This window comes from Somniosus microcephalus, chromosome 13 (genome assembly GCF_052327205.1).
Source record: "Somniosus microcephalus isolate GS21.2 chromosome 13, FLI_Smic_1.0, whole genome shotgun sequence".
NCBI lineage: Eukaryota > Metazoa > Chordata > Chondrichthyes > Squaliformes > Somniosidae > Somniosus > Somniosus microcephalus.
Genome location: NC_140999.1, coordinates 160,901,756 through 160,918,934, shown reverse-complemented (window position 1 = coordinate 160,918,934; position 17,179 = coordinate 160,901,756). Strand labels below are relative to the sequence as shown.

General features: G+C 48.1%; 1 protein-coding gene across 1 annotated transcript in view; it reads left to right on the top strand.

Annotated features, from left to right (window-relative positions):
• Positions 1-17,179, top strand: part of LOC147108725 (tyrosine-protein kinase Srms-like) — an 87,850-nt gene that overhangs the window by 36,686 nt on the left and 33,985 nt on the right. Inside the window, exons 2-4 of the mRNA XM_086005482.1 lie at positions 2,876-2,997; positions 10,930-11,090; positions 16,123-16,267. Of these exons, the coding sequence (XP_085861608.1) occupies positions 2,876-2,997; positions 10,930-11,090; positions 16,123-16,267 (428 nt within the window). The remainder of the gene's footprint in view (positions 1-2,875; positions 2,998-10,929; positions 11,091-16,122; positions 16,268-17,179) is intronic.

The following is a 17,179-nucleotide window of genomic DNA, read 5'->3' as shown; positions in this document are numbered from 1 at the left end:
GCAAATATAACAACAGGTGAGGGTGTCCTTGAATTTGGACAAACAAACGTCTCAGCACCTCCCTCTACAACTGGCCCCTTGAGGGAGAATGACTTCTCTTTCGCGCCTGGCCCCTTCCCTCCCTGCTGCTCCTACGTAATTGGACCCCAGTGGCGGCCTCAAGGCTGGGGGACGCCTGCTGACTGTCTGGAAGCGCAGAAGCCCCTGAGGGGCGGCCTGGCCGACCTCTGGGCTTGGAGGGTGCGGACGCAGGATGCTTGATGTGACCATGGCTGGAAGCAGTGTGGCCTGCAGGTGGTGGCAGCTGCAATGCAGGTGTCCCAGCGCTGGCATGTGCAGTGGTCTCCTGCCGAGAGAGGACACCTGCACCATGGTCGGACGACACACTGGCTATCTGAGGGGAGCGGCTTGGCTCATCCGCCACAATCGCATGCTCCACTGATTCCTGGCCTTGTATGGGACTGGAAGGGCCCGGGGTGATCCTAACTGATGCAGAGAGGGTGGCTACAGTGAGAGATCGCGTTGCGTCAATCTGGCTGTGGAGGAGCCCAGCAAGTGACTGCATGGCAACAGTGAGGACCTGTGTGCCAGGTGCCAGTGCTTCGGAGAAGGCCTGGACAGCTCTTCCCATTGCTTCGGACAAGGCAGGTGCCGACTGCTCCACTGCCTCGGACAAGCCCTGCACAGACCTTTCCAGGGATTGTCCGAAGCCCTGAACAGTCCTTTCCATAGCCGACTCAAAGCCGTGGACAGTCCTCTCCATTGTTGGGCCGAAGCCCTGGATAGTCCTGTCCATTGTTGCCCCGAAGCCCTGGATAGACCTGTCCATTGTTGCCCCGAAGACCTGGAGAGTCCTCTCCATTGTTGCCCCGAAGTCCAACATACTCTTAGCCAATGAATCTATTGACTCAGGCATCTTCTCGACTGCAGCCATCAGCTCCGTGTGTCTGACCCGGGCCTGTTTGCTCATCTCAGCCAGGTGACGCACCTCATCTGCACTCTGTGCAGCAGTCATCACGACCTGCCTTGCCCTCCGGGGAGACGGTGGCCGAACTTGCCTATCCCCTGTGTGTTGCTGCATGCCACTTGGTCTGGCAACTGGTTCATCCTCAGAGCACCCCCCCCCTCCCCTCCAGGGGACTACTATCCCCAGTCTGCAGCTGTGTCAGCTCCCCGGATTCTGCAACGGCTGGTCCGGATTCCTCCTGGTCCTCGCCTCCGGTGGCACTGGCACTGGCAGCTTCAGCGCGTTGAGCCCGAGTTGGTGCTGCTTCATCTGAAAGTGGGAGGTGGAAGAGTGGCTTTAGCAAAAGGACAGCTTTGCTGAAAGGCATGCCAGATTGCGGCAAGGCTCTGACATGGCTGCACACTGAGGATGCATGCTGGCGGGGGGACCAAGTGGAAGGCAACAGGTGAAAAAGGTGAGTGTCTTACCCTCGCTGTCGGTAATGGGGTCGGCAGATGCAGTGGTCACAGGACCAGATAGACGTCCTCCAAGTATCTGGTGCACTCTCTCCTCCAGATCCGTGAGAGTGACCACTTGTGGAGGTCCGCCACCGGTTCGACGCTGCTCCTTTCGGATCATCGCCAGCTTAGACTGCAGGGGAAAGAAGGGGAAGTTCTGTAACATGATGCCTTGAGAGATCATCGCATGCCCCCCATGGTGCAAGAGCCCTTACATGAGGCCTTGAGACATCTGTCCATGTGTGTGCCCAGAAAGGGCCATGGGTGCATGCTGACAGATGGCCATTGGGGCATCATTGCAGCAGGGTGCCCGAAGTCAGCTGCAGATGGAGGGAATCAGAAGATTGCTAAACCATCACTCACCCTAACGATCCGTGTGAGGTCGTTGAATTTCTTCCTGCACGGAACAGGGGTCCTGGTCGCCATGTTGCTGGAGTTGACCCTCACAGCAACCTCCCTCCAAGATTGTCGGTAAGCCTTCTGATTCGGCCTCTTGCCATTATCCGGATACAGGACCTCTCGATGGCGTTCAACTGCAGCCACCAACTGGTCCAGAGCCTCAGTGCTGAAGCGCTCTGCTCTCTGTCTAACCTTCTCCATGCTGAACAAGTTTGTACCGCCAGACAAGGGCGAGCGCCAAATCTGAGGCCTACAGGGCGTTGGGTGTTGAAGCTCAGGCTAGCTGACCCACCCCTTTAAGAGCCGGCCGGCGCCTGGAGGTCTCGTGGTTTCCCGTAATTGAGATCACCTGCGCTGCGCCCGTCCGCGTCGATATTGAGTAGCGCCTGAACTTTTGCGCCTTAAGAGCACCGTGCAACGTCTGAATTAGCGCCTCAGTCCCCTTTGGGGGCGATGCAACCGAATATCTCGCCAGGCAGCGATAACTTTCGTCTGGCTATAAACTTAGCGCTCCGCCAGTTCTAACGCCTCAAGCGAGGCTATACCCAATTTCTAGGCCAACACCTTTATTATTGTAAATTAGCATATTCTCTGACTCACCATGAACAATCACAGAAATCACAGAAACCTCACAGTACAGATAGAGGCCATTTCGGCCCATCGAGCCTGCACCGACACATATCCCACCCGATCCCCGTAACCCCTACACCAACACATATCCCACCCTATCCCCGTAACCCCACGTATTTAATCCCCCTAACACTAAGGGTCAATTTTTATCATGGCCAATCAACCTAACCCCACACATCTTTGGACTGTGGGAGGAAACCGGAGCACCCGGAGAAAACCCACGCAAACACGGGGAGAATGTGCAAACTCCACACAGTCACCCGAGGCCGGATTCGAACCCGGGTCCCTGGCGCTGTGAGGCAACAGTGCTAACCACTATGCCACCGTGCTGTCATAGGGAATCTGCTAGTACATAGTAAAAATCTGACTTTTTTTTAATCAGGTGGTATTTTGGAAGTATGTCAAGAGTCGACACAGAGAAATTGCTTCTGTCTGCAGAAAATCAAAACGGAACCTACCTAGTCCGCAAAAGTGAGACGGATAACAGTAACTTTTCAATCTCAGGTATGCAAAACCTGGTTAATTGTAAAGCAAAGTTAAGTTGTAATAGCCGTTTAATGGGTAAATGCTGGTGTGATGTGATACTGAACTGTACCGACCGGGTAGTCTCAGGTTTGATCCCAGGTCTGGGATGAGTTAGTCAGTCTCAATCAATGTAGCAGTGAGGGTGCTACAGCTCACCCCAGTGTTTCTGGGCTAAAGACAGGAACAATCAGCCGGGGATCCGACTTCTGATTGCCGCCAGCTGACCCCTGCTGGAATGTGTGTGTACGTCAGAACAAAGCAGACGTCCTGCTGTTATACTGTTGCTTCGCTGAATGACCAAGACTGCATGCTTCTCCAGGAGCCCAGTGAACCTTCCCGAACAAAGTGCACATCATCAAAATCATAGCTCTCGGCCTTCTTCCTCTACTTTCCATCTCAAAAAGAGGAAGGTAGACACTTTTGATTTTGTTATCAGAGATTACATGTTGTCATCTCGTAGAGCAATATTTAATAAATTATTGGCTTTCAGTTTGAATTCAGGCAACACACCATAGCCGCAAACCAAATGGAAAAAAGACACTTGTGCACCTCCTAAAAATGTTAGTGCTTCTGTAAAGCAAATGAATTGTATTTTTTGACAAGACGTATGAGTTAAAGTGCTACCCCCCACTTTTCAAATACCTCCCTAGAGGTCCTAATGGAGGAAGTGCAGGCAAGGAGGGAGAAACTGTTCCCCAGACGCTGCAAGAGTCTGGCCACAATGTAACTGGCCTGGACAGAGGTGACTGAAAGGGTCAGTGCCGGCATCATCACCCCCAGGATCTAGGTTTAATGCAGAAAGAGGTACAATGACCTCACAAGAGCAGGAAGGTTGAGTACGGCTCTTCACATCTCCGCCTCTCTCAACAGTACCTGACAACAATCTTGTCACCCCCTCCCCCATCACTGTCAACAATTCCCTCCCCTCCATCACTGGCTTCAGCATACAATCACAAGGGCACACTGCAACACCTCCTTTCTCATTTTAAGCCCGCTCACCTCTTCCTTTGCTCTCTTCACACCACACACTAACAGCATTCTCTTCTCATATACTGCCACTTGCACAACCACCAACACCTCCCACCACTCCTTCCTCACTTCACATTACATGCACTTCCTTTTATATTCATCACTTCCCCATCCTCGTTCCATCTTACATTTTCTCCACCTCTCCCCTTGCGCTCTATGCACAAGTCCTACACATCTCCACTTACTCCTGATTGGTCTAACTATAATTTTAAGATTATGTCCCCTTGTTCTGGATTCCCCCACCAGAGGTAGTTTCTCTGTGTCTACCCTATCGAAACTTATTATTTAGATCACCCCTTCAACCTTCTAAACTCAAGGGAATACAAGCCATGTTTATGCAACCTGTCCTTATAATTTAAGCCTGGTATAATTCTGGCGAATTTGCACTGTACCCACTCCAAGACCAATATGGCCTAGAAATTGAGTTTTGGCTTAGCCAGGGCTTTAGCGCCGGAAGTTAGTGCCGGCGCTAAGTCCCCCTGCGCGCGCCAAAAATTCAGCAGGGCCGCGCCCAAACGGCTGCCGGCGCTACTGAAGGGTCTTTGCGGCGGTAAATCGGCGCTAACTGCCGTTTCGCGCCGCAATTCCGGCGCTGCGGCACCCGATGCAGTGCGGCAGGCTCGGGAAGTGCAGGCCTCCTCCTTCCCTTAAGGAGGAGCTGCCTGCACCCGATCGCGGCCCGCGAAAATCTTTTAAAAAATGAGCCCGGCACCTCGGACAAGTGCCGGGCTTGCTTCTGTTCCGGGGGGGGGGGGGAAGTCCGGGGAGGGAGCTGCGGCCAGGCGGCCGGCGGGAAAGCGGCCGGCCGCCGCGGGGCCTTTAATGCGCCGGCGCAAAGACTCGTAAGACTCTGTTGCCAGAGTCTTAGTTGCGGCTGTCACGGGCGAGGCGGCCGCAACTGAATTTCGGCGCTGGGGCCCGTCGGCATGGCAACCGGGACGCTGCGCACACCGATGACGTCATCGGTGCCGGCGCAGCGCTACCGGTCTACCGCGGCGTAAGGGCCCCAGGCAATTTCGGCGCCGGCGCCAAATGCAGCGCTAGGCCCTCTAGCGCTGCAAAATCGGCGCTAAGGGCACTCAATTTCTAGGCCTATATCTTTCCTGAGGCTGACCTTTTCTCCCGCTTTCAGAATTCTCGTTCTACCTGGACCCCCTCCCTCTGGCCTCTTACCTTCTCTAGATCTTTTCATTGCTAACTGCCGCCGTGACATCGGCCGTCTCCATTTCTCTGCTCCCCTCACTCACTCCAACCTACCTCCCTCTGAACTTGCAGCACGCCATTCTCTCAGATCCAACCCCGACATTATCATTAAACCTGCTGACAAGGGTGGTGCTGTTGTTGTTTGGCGAACCGACCTCTACCTAGTGGAAGCTGAACGCCAACTCTCCGACACCACCTCCTACCTCCACCTGGACCATGACCCCACTACCGAACATCAAACCACCGTTTCCAAGACTGTTACTGACCTCATCTCCTCCGGAGATCTTCCCCTCACAGCCACCAACCTCATAGTTCCCCAACCCCGCACAGCCTGCATCTACCTCCTTCCCAAGATCCACAAACAGGACTGCCCTGGTAGACCCATCGTTTCAGCCTGTTCTTGCCCCACCGAGCTTATCTCTTCCTATCTCGACTCTATCTTTTCTCCCCTTGTCCAGTCTCTTCCCACCTACATCCGCGACTCTTCTGACACCCTCCGCCACTTTAACAGTTTCCAGTTTCCCGGCCCCAACCGCCTCCTTTTCACCATGGACGTACAATCCCTCTACACCTCCATCCCCCACCAGGGTGGCCTGAGGGCGCTCCACTTCTTCCTTAAACAGAGGCCCGACCAGTCCCCATCCACCACCACCCTCCTCTGCCTGGTTGAACTTGTTCTCACATTGAACAACTTCTCCTTTGACTCCACTCATTTCCTCCAAATTAAAGGTGTTGCTATGGGTACCCGCATGGGTCCTAGCTATGCCTGCCTTTTCGTGGGATATGTGGAACACTCTTTGTTCCAGTCCTACTCGGGTCCCCTCCCTCACCTCTTTTTCCGGTACATTGATGACTGTATCGGTGCCATTTCCTACTCTTGCCCTGAACTAGACAATTTCCTTCACTTTGCCTCCAATTTCCACCCTTCCCTCACCTTCACATGGTCCATCTCCGACCCTTCCCTTCCTCGACTTCTCCATCTCCATCTCTGGGGATAGGTTACTGACCAACATTCACTACAAGCCCACTGACTCCCACAGCTACCTGGACTACACTTCCTCCCACCCCGCTTCCTGTAAGGACTCTATTCCATTCTCCCAGTTTCTCCGTTTCCGCCGCATCTGCTCCGACGATGCCACCTTCCACACCAGTGCTTCCGACACATCTTCCTTTTTCCTCAACCGAGGATTCCCCTCTACCGTGGTTGACACGACCCTCGACCGTGTCCGTTCTATCTCCCGCACTTCTGCCCTCACCCCTACCCCTCCCTCCCGGAACCACGATAGGGTTCCCCTTGTCCTCACCTTTCACCCCACCAGCCTCCACATTCAACAGATCATCCTCCGCCATTTCCGCCACCTCCAACGTGATCCCACCACCAAACGCATCTGCCCCTCCCCTCCCCTTTCAGCATTCCGTAGGGACCGCTCCCTCCGAGTCACCCTAGTCCACTCCTCTTATCACCCCCAACACCCTTTCCCCTTTGCCCGGCACCTTCCCGTGCAAGCGCAGGAGATGCAACACCTGCCCATATACCTCCCCCCTTTCCCACTGTCCAGGGCCCCAAACACCCCTTCCAGGTGAAACAGCGATTTACTTGTACTTCTTGCAATCTAGTACAGTATACTGTATTCGCTGCTCACAATGTAGTCTCCTCTACATTGGGGAGACCAAACACAGATTGGGTGACCGCTTTGCGGAATACCTCCGTTCAGTCCGTAAGGGTGACCCCGAGCTTCGGGTCGCCTGTCATTTCAATTCACCGCTCCATTCCCACTCAGACCTCACCGTCTGCAGCCTCTTGCATTGTTCCACGGAAGCTCAGCGTAAGCTTGAGGAACAGCACCTCATCTTCCGATTAGGCACTTTACAGCCTTCCGGACTCTATATCGAGTTCAACAATTTCAGATCATAACCTCGGCCCCTATCATATATAGATTTCCTTTTTTTCCTCTCCCTTTTTTTCTCTTTCTCCCACATGGCAGCTGTCTTTCACTCTGCCAGCGCATTTCACACTTAACATAAGAACATAAGAAATAGGAGCAGGAGTAGGCCAATCGGCCCCTCGAGCCTGCTCCGCCATTCAATAAGATCATGGCTGATCTGATCCTAACCGCCAATCTACTATCACAGAACCATCTCCTGAATCTAACCGAATTAGACACACGAAATAGGAGCAGGATCAGGCTACACGGCCCCTGGGCCCGCTCCGCTACCCACAGGGCCATGACCGATCCGAACCTAGACTCATGTCCAAATTCCTGCCCGCTCCCCGTAACCCTTAATTCCCTTTACTTCTAGGAAACTGTCTATTTCTGTTTTAAATTTATGTAATGATGTAGCTTCTACAGCTTTTTGGGGCAGCATATTCCATGGACCTACCACCCTCTGAGTGAAGTAGTTCCTCCTCATCTCAGTTTTGAAAGAGCAGTCCCTTATTCTAAGACTATGCCCCCTAGTTCTAGTTTCACCCATCATCGGGAACATCTTCCCCGCATCCACCCGATCCAACCCCTTCACAATCTTATATGTTTCAATAAGATCGCCTCTCATTCTTCTGAACTCCAATGAGTAGAGTCCCAATCTACTCAACCTCTCCTCATATGTCCATCCCCTCATCCCCGGGATTAACCGAGTGAACCTTCTTTGTACTGACTCGAGAGCAAGTATGTCCTTTCTTAAGTATGGACACCAAAACTGTACGCAGTATTCCAGGTGCGGTCTCACCAATACCTTGTACAACTGAAGCAATACCTCCCTATTTTTATATTCTATCCCCCTAGCAATAAAAGCCAACATTCCATTGGCTTTCTTAATCAGTTGCTGCACCTGCATACTAACCTTTTGAGTTTCGTGCACCAGGACCCCCAGATCCCTTTGTACTTCAGTACTTTCCAGTTTCTTGCCATTAAGATAATAACTTGCTCTACGATTTTTCCTGCCAAAGTGCATAACCTCACACTTTCCAGTATTGTATTCCATCTGCCAAATCTCTGCCCACTTACTTAGCCTGTCTATGTCCCCTTGCAGGTTTTTTATGTCCTCCTCACTCACTACTTTCCCTCCCATCTTAGTATCATCTGCAAACTTTGATATGTTACACTCTGTCCCCTCCTCCAAATCGTTAATATAGATTGTAAAGAGTTGGGGACCCAGCACTGACCCCTGCGGAACACCACTAGTTACTGATTGCCAGTCTGAGAATGAACCATTTATCCCAACTCTCTGCCTTCTGTTAGATAGCCAATCCTCTATCCATGCCAGAATATTACCCCCAATCCCGTGATTTTTTATCTTAAGCAATAATCTTTTGTGTGGCACCTTGTCAAATGCCTTTTGGAAGTCTAAATACACTACGTCCACTGGTTCTCCTTTATCCCCCCTATATGTTACTTCCTCAAAGAACTCCAGCAAATTTGTCAAACGTGACTTCCCCTTCATAAAACAATGCTGACTTTGTCCTATTAAATTATGATTATCCAAATAATGGACTCCAAAATTTTACCTACCACAGATGTTAGGCTAACCGGTCTATAGTTTCCAGCCTTCTGTCTACTGCCCTTTTTAAATAAGGGTGTTACATTAGCAGTTTTCCAGTCTGCCGGGACCTTTGCCGAGTCCAGGGAGTTTTGGAAAATTATAACCAATGCATCCACAATCCCTACCGCCACTTCCCTCAAGACCCTAGGATGTAAGCCATCAGGTCCAGGTGATTTATCCGCCTTGAGTCCCATTATTTTACCGAGTACCACTTCCTTAGTGATTTTGATCGTGTTTAGCTCCTCCCCCCCCTTTAGCCCCCTCTTTGTCCAGTGTTGGGATGTTCTTAGTGTCTTCTACTGTAAAGACTGATGTAAAATATTCATTCAGTGTTTTTGCCATCTCCATATTTCCCACCATTAATTTCCCGGTCTCATCCTCTAAGGGACCAACATTTACTTTAGCCACCCTTTTTCTTTTTATATAACTATAAAAACTCTTACTATCTGTTTTTATATTTTTTGCTAATTTACTTTCATAATCTATCTTCCCTTTCTTAATCAATCTTTTTGTTATTTTTTGCTGTCTTTTAAAGTTTTCCCAATCCTCTATCCTCCCACTAGATTTGGCTACCTTATATGCCCTTGTTTTTAGTCGAATACTATCCTTAATTTCTTTACTTAGCCACGGATGGCTGTCTTTTCTTTTACACCCTTTTCTTCTCAGTGGAATATATATTTTTTGGAAGTTGTAAAATAACTGCTTAAATGTACACCACTGATCATGTATCGTCTTACCCTTTAATCTATTTTCCCAATCCACTCTACTCAATTCCGCTCTCATACCTTCATAGTCTCCTTTATTCAAGCTTAGCACGCTTGTTTGAGATCCAACCTTCTCACCCTCTAATTGAATATGGAATTCAACTTCATCTAGAGCCATTGTTTGTTTCTTTACCTGTCCTATTACCATCTTGTATCACCTTGAATATCTCTTAATGTCTCTTCTTTCATCCCCTCCCCCATTTCCCAGCCCCCAAACTGCCTTTTAATCTGTTTCATTTCCTGCCTTTTTTTTCTCAGTTCTGAAGAAGGGTTTCGACCTGAAACGTTGACTTTGTTTCTCTCCACGGATGTTGCCTGGCCTGCTGAGTTTTTCCAGCGTTTTCTGTTGTTATTTCGGATTTCCAGCATCCGCAGTATTTTGCTATCGTATCTTTCCTGAGGTACGATGTGCAAAACTCAACATGGTCGTCCAGATGGGGTCTAAACATGGCTACAACTGAAACATCACATCCTTACTTTTGAATTCCACCCCTTTGAGATAAAGGCCTACATTTCATTAGCCTTTTTGATTACTTTTTGTACTTGTGCACTAGCTTTTAAATTAATTGACCCTCTTCTGGGCCTGTTGCCCATGGCACTGGATTTCCTTGGCAAGGCCGGCAGCAGGCACTAACCTCACGATGCAAAGTTAAAATAGCGTTGGCGCCTGATTGACGTCGTTAAACCCCTACCTTTGAATCTCAATGAAACTCGCACCTGTCTGAGGTGAGGGCCTCGCACGCTACCCGAAACGCACCTGTTAAAATGTCGTGTGTACAGCGTGGATCTGATGAGTGCCACTCTGCAATTTTTTAACCCACGCAGGCCCCATTCTCATTGGGCACAGGGGTTTAAAATCGGGGTTTTTATTTTTATGTATTGACCATTGAACGATCCTTTTTATTGAGATCTGGTTACTATAATGAAAATATTGATGGTCCCTGGCCATTCACAGACATTGAAATGAACATAATGCTTTTGTGTCATCCGGTAGCTCAAATGGTGAGCACGTATAATGAACATCAGAAACTCAGGGTAAATTTGATCCATTTTCAACAAGTGGGGCAAAGAACTGCTCTGGTCACTGTGAAGCTATTTTGCACATGGATGTTTACAATATTGCTGCACAGACAGATAAGCCCGTAGGAGGAAAATGTTACAACTTTTAGAGGGACGAGGGAAGAACTGATATTAAATCACACTATCTACTACTAGCTAATCATAGAGCACCGTTGCTGATGAGCAATCTCCAGTCTAGACTGTCCCCTCTCCTGCTACTCATTGTTGTGCTGGTCCAGTTATCAAGGATGAAAGATGGAACAAGGAGTAATGTGTTGTAAATTGTAAGTTTAAAATAGTTTTTTTGCACCTGCAGCTCTAAATGATAAAGTGCATCACTTTCGGATATTTACCTCACCCGAAGGAATATTTTTTCTTCATGAGAACCAAAGGTTTTCTGCAATTAATGATCTTTTGGAATTCTACAAAACAAATTGGAAGATCCTTGGGTTTCCGTTAACAAAACCTTGCATAAAGGTATGTACTGGGAGTTCATGCTGTGTAAAAGAAAACTGTACAGAAAGGTGTGCATGTTTCCAGGTTTGCGCTGTACAACCTTACTACATTCAGGGAGGCTTTTCCAAAAGCTTCTGTGAGTAACTAAGATGACGGAATGTGCTGTGGACTGATTATCTAAAATTGTATTATCATCCTTGTGTGATCTGGAAACTATGGAACGATTTTTCATACTTCCACCGTTTCTGGTCTAATGATGTTGCCTGGCTGATTGCAACAATTTCCCAAATTTCATGGCTTTAAAAATGAACATAAAGCTCAGGAAACAACAACATCTACTTGCATTTATATAGCGCCTTTAATGTAGTAAGACGTCTCAAGGCGCTTAGAAAAAATTACGTTTTAGAATAAAAAACACAGGGATTTTGGTAAAACAACTATTGATTCTTGGAGCTGATTCACTCACAATCCAGCTACTCTCAGATTACCTCGTCAGCAGATCATCTGTGAGCAGTCAGGCTGTGAGTGTACACGTCTATCACCAAATAACAGAATCTTCAACTTCTAAATAAACTCCAGGCATGGTTATGTACAGAACAGAGTGTGTTTAATAATAAATGGGAACTGTGGTACAGATCAGGAACTCAACAGCACATAGCCTTTATCCTCTCTCTCCACATAATCTTCTGGGTTTTGCTTTACATACCCAACTTCCCGCCACAGGCCAGTCCCTCCGGATCATTACACAACATTAGCTGTAAAGATAAATGATACAAGAAGTCATTAAGCATCCAATATTTACAAAAATCTCTCGTGTTTTTGCAGTAATTTTGTAACTGTGGTCTTGATGTCTACTTTTATTCAGGGGTGTCCTGGGCAGGATCAAAACCCTATCTCAGAGACTCTAAAATATGGGAGAGGAGGACAGAGTCAATGGGCCGTATTTTCCAACCGGAGGCCTCCTGCATGCGAACCTACGAACTTACCCGAGGGCTCCTGAGGCGCCTATACTTCCGATTCTGGGCCTCTCCAAACTCCAAGTGCGCAGGGCCCACGTATCCCAGAGGCGCAGGCAGTTCGCAAGCGTCCCTGGGATCACGTGGGCCATGGGGAGCCAAAAGAAGAAGGGAATCTCCCTTCATACACTTGACAGATAGACCTGTCAAATATATGAATGGAGATCACCCCAAAAACATAGTAAAACTTTAAATAATTTTTTTTTAATCACCTTTTTAAAATTAGTTGAAATTACAATAAATTAAATATTTTAAACAAAAATTTAATTTTTTGAAAAAATAATTAAAGTTTTTTATGGGGCTAAAAATAATGAGTGAAAATTTTTTTGTTTACGTTTTTCAACTCTTATCCTGGTAAAAGCAGGCCTTGCACCTGGTTCCAGGCGTAAGAATTCTAAGGGTTTTCTGCGGGCGGAGTTTCTCCAGAAAGCAGAACTCTCTGCCCGCAGAGGCCCTTCTCCAGGGCAGGCGTCCGATCTGTCAAGAGCATTCGCGTACACACCCGTAGGGATCGGAATATCCGGATCATTATATGCAGCCTAATTTACTTCAGTCCCCCAAGGCTGTAACTTAAGTAACAAGATATCTGTGATTACAAAACAACTGCAGCACTAGAACCTGGCATAGAGGGGCATCCCCAAATGGACATGTTCAAGTTACCTGAGCATTCCATGAGTTGTATTTCAGGAACAAGATTTCCCCACTCTGCCAAATTGTAAAATTTACAATTTTGCTGTAAATTAGATATTTTATCTGAACTTATCATTGCTTTGTGAATGTGCCTTGAGAAGCCAAATGTAGAAATGCCTCCTACAAATGTGCAGTATGTTCCTTCAATTCCTTCCTCCCCTCCGCCCCCCCCCCCCCCCCCCCCCGCCAGTCTCTGCACCTGCTTAATATCTGTTACATCTCCAGCTTTTTCCAGTTCTGATGAAGGGTCCCAGACCTGAAACGTTAACTCTGTTTCTCTCTTCACGGATGCTGCCTGTTTCTCTCTCCACGGATGCTGCCTGTTTCTCTCTTCACGGATGCTGCCTGGCCTGCTGAGTTTTTCCAGCGTTTTCTGTTATTTCAGATTTCCAGCATCCGCAGTATTTTGCTATTGTAGAAGTGTGAGATGTAGTTTAGAAAGAAGAAAGGACTTGCATTTAGATAGTACCTTATCATGTCCCCAGGACATCCCAAAGTGCTTCACAACCAATGGATAAATTTTGAAGTGCAGTTACTGTTATTATTGTAGGCAAATGTGTCAGACAATTTGTATACAGCAACATCTCACAAACAGCAAATAAATGACTTACTGGGTAGTCTGCTTTTTGATAGTATTGGTTTAAGAATGGCCAGGACACCATAGGAACTCTCTTCTTCAGGGAACACCATAGGACCTTTACATCCACCTGAGCAGGTGGGTGCGGTCTCAGATGGTAGGGCCATTTTTCTGCATCCTGTTCCTCACCCCCCGCACGCCCCCCACCCCCATCCCCACCCCCGGCCTCATCAAAGATGCTAGTGCACTGCACCTGTGAAGGCAGCAAATCAGCCAGTTTTCCTGCCCGGGACCCATCACTAGTGCAGGCCTACCCCCAGGCAGAGCCTTGCACTTGCAGCCAAGGGTAGTAACAGGGGCATAGCTGCAGGTTTAAGAAGCCTGCAGCCATACTACTGGCTGCTGGGAATGGAGTATTCCCGAGGCGCACCCAAGAGGAAAATTGTCCCTGGCATCTCTAACAACACAGCTGTCCCTCAGTACTGCACTGAAATATCGAGATGGATTACTATGTCTGTAGTGATAAAAAGAAAGACTTGCATTTATATAGCGCCAATTTGTGCACAGCAAGCTCCCACAAACAGCAATGTGATAATGACCAGATAAACTGTTTTTGTTATGTTGATTGAGGGATAAATATTGGCCAGGACACCAGGGATAACTCCCCTGCTCTTCTTTGAAATAGTGCCATGGTATCTTTTACATCCAGCTGAGAGAGCAGACGGGGCCTCGGTTTAATGTCTCATCCGAAAGACAGCACCTCCGACAGTGCAGCACTCCCTCAGCACTACACTGGAGTGTCAGCCTAGCTTTATGTGCTCAAGTCCCTGGAGTGGGACTTGAACCCACAACCTTCTGACTCAGGCGAGTGTGCTACCAACTGAGCCTCAGCTGATGCCTTTTGACTTAGGTGTGCAATTGATACATACTGAGCCATGATGACTTTTGTGGAGCTCTTGATCATTTCTAGGATAATCTAAATATTTTATTATCCTGTGTGCAACCAGGCTTACCTTACTACTAAATACAGGAATTTGTCAGAGTTATACAGCACAGAAAGAGGCCCTTCGGCCCATCGTGTCCGCGCCGGCCATCAAGCCCTATCTATTCTAATCCCATTTTCCAGCACTTGGTCCATAGCCTTGTATGCTATGGCATTTCAAGTGCTCATCTAAATGCTTCTTGAATGTTGAGGGTTCCTGCATCTACCACCCTTTCAGGCAGTGAGTTCCAGATTCCAACCACCCTCTGGGTGAAAAAGTTTTTCCTCAAATCCCCTCTAAACCTCCTGCCCCTTACCTTGAAATTATGCCCCCTGGTTATTGACCCCTCTACTAAGGGGTAAAGTTCCTTTCTATCTACCCTATCTATGCCCCTCAATTTTGTGCACCTCAATCAGGTCCCCCCTCAACCTTCTCTGCTCTAATGAAAACAACCCCAGCCTGTCCAGTCTCTGTTCATAGCTGAAGCACTCCAGCCCAGGTAACATCCTGATGAATCACCTCTGCACCCTCTCCAATGCAATCACATCCTTCCTATAGTGTGGCGACCAGAACTGCACACAGTATTCCAGCTGTGGCCTAACTAGCATTTTGTACAGCTCCATCATAACATCCCTGCTCTTGTATTCTATGCCTCGGCTAATGAAGGCAAGTATCCCATATGCCTTTTTAACCACCTTATCTACCTGCCCTGCTGCCTTCAGGGATCTATGTACATGCACACCAAGGTCCCTCTGATCCTCTGTCCTTTCTAGGGTCCTACCATTCATTGTGTATTCCTGTGCCTTGTTAGTCCTCCCAGAATGCACCACCTCACACTTTTCAGGGTTAAATTCCATTTGCCACTGTTCTGCCCATCTGACCAACCCGTCTATATCGTCCTATAGCCTGAGGCTTCCCTCCCACTCCACCAATTTTCATGTCATCTGCGAACTTACTGATCATACCTCCTACATTCATATCTAAATCATTAATGTACACTACAAACAGCAAGGGACCCAGCACCAACCCCTGCGGTACACCACTGGACACAGGCTTCCAGTCACAAAAACAACGTTCGACCATCACCCTCTGCCTCCTGCCACTAAGCCAATTTTGGATCCCATGGGCTCTAACCTTCTTGACCAGTCTCCCATGCGGGACTTTGTCAAAAGCCTTACTGAAGTCCATGTAGACTACATCAACTGCACTACCCTCATCCACACACCTAGTCACCCCCTTGAAAAATTCAATCAAATTGGTTAGACATGATCTCCCCCTGACAAAGTCTCCAAGTGGAGACTAATTCTGTCCCTCAGAATTTTTTCCAATAATTTCCCTACCACTAATGTTAGGCTCACTGGCCTGTAATTCCCTGGTTTATCCCTACTACCCTTCTTGAATAATGGTACTACGTTGGCTGTCCTCCAGTCCTCTGGCACCTCCCCTGTGGCCAGAGAGGTTCTGAAAATTTCTGTCAGAGCCCCTGCAATCTCCTCCCTTGCCTCACACAGCAGCTTGGGATACATCTCATCTGGGCCTGGGGATTTATCCACTTTTAAGCTCGCTAAAACCGCTAGTACCTCCTCCCTCTCAATACTAATTTGTTCAATGATGATTTACAAATGTTATTAAATTGGATTCTGGTTGAGTAAATATCAATGTCCCACAGTTTGACTGTAGAATCTTACAGTGCCTTTCCTTTTTTTTAATTAAATATATAAGTAAAAAGTCAATGGGTTTTGAAAAGCAAATATTAAAAGTGTATTAATGTTTTGGCTTACTTGCAGCAGAATGTTTATAAAGCTGATGAATGGGAGAGGCCCAGAGAAGAATTTACTTTGCTGCGAAAACTGGGAGGTGGTCACTTTGGAGAAGTCTGGGAAGGTGTTTGGAAGGAAAATCAACATGTGGCGATCAAAATGCTTAAAAAGGGTTTGTGACATGATGTGTTTATGAGATGAGGTGTGTGATGTACAGAAGATAGGCTTGGGTGCAAATTGAACAAAAGCGTTTGGAAGAACAGATTCTCAACAGTATGAAACTTTCCAATAAACGGTGAAGAGTAAAAGTTAGCTATAGATTTCTAAAATCTGAAGATCCTTTCTTTCCCTCTAGGATATGAATAGCCTGATATAAGATGTAATTTTCTAAATTAATGTGACTAAAGTGACAATAAGGCAGGATCCTTTTCTGAGGCTCCACTCCCAGTGATGAGCCTGTGTTGAGCCTTGCTAGTCACAATGTAGGTCACAGAATCAGCCCTATAGTTCCAAAGCCCTGTCTCCAACCAATGCTCCTGTCTAGTAAGGCTCCACACCAAGAGTCTCACCTCACAAAATTCTTCTTCTTAGGCAGTCCCTCAGAACCACATTAAAAATGAGTTCTCGGTGACTAATGAGTCCAATGCGGGACCTACAGTCTCTGTCACAGGTGGGGCAGACGGTGGCCGAGGGAGCGGGTGGGTGGGGTGCTTGGGTTGATGTGCGCTGCTTGCGCTTGGCTTCTGCTTGCTCCCGGCGAAGAGACTCAAGGTGTTCGGCGCCTTCCTGGATGCTTCTCCTCCACTTTGTGCGGTCTTGGGCCAGGGATTCCCAGGAGTCGGTGGGGATGTTGCACTTTTTCAAGGAGGCTTTGAGGGTGTCCTTGAAGAGTTTCCACTACCCACCTGGGGCTCTCTTGCCTTGTCGGAGCTCCGAGCCTTTGGTCGCCTGAGGAAGTGAGTGTTTGAAGACCAGGACCTCAAACTCGGCACTAAGCTCATGGTCTACAAAGCAGTAGTGATTCCCGCCCTCCTGTATGCCTCAGAGACATGGACCATGTACAGCGGGCATCTCAAAGCACTGG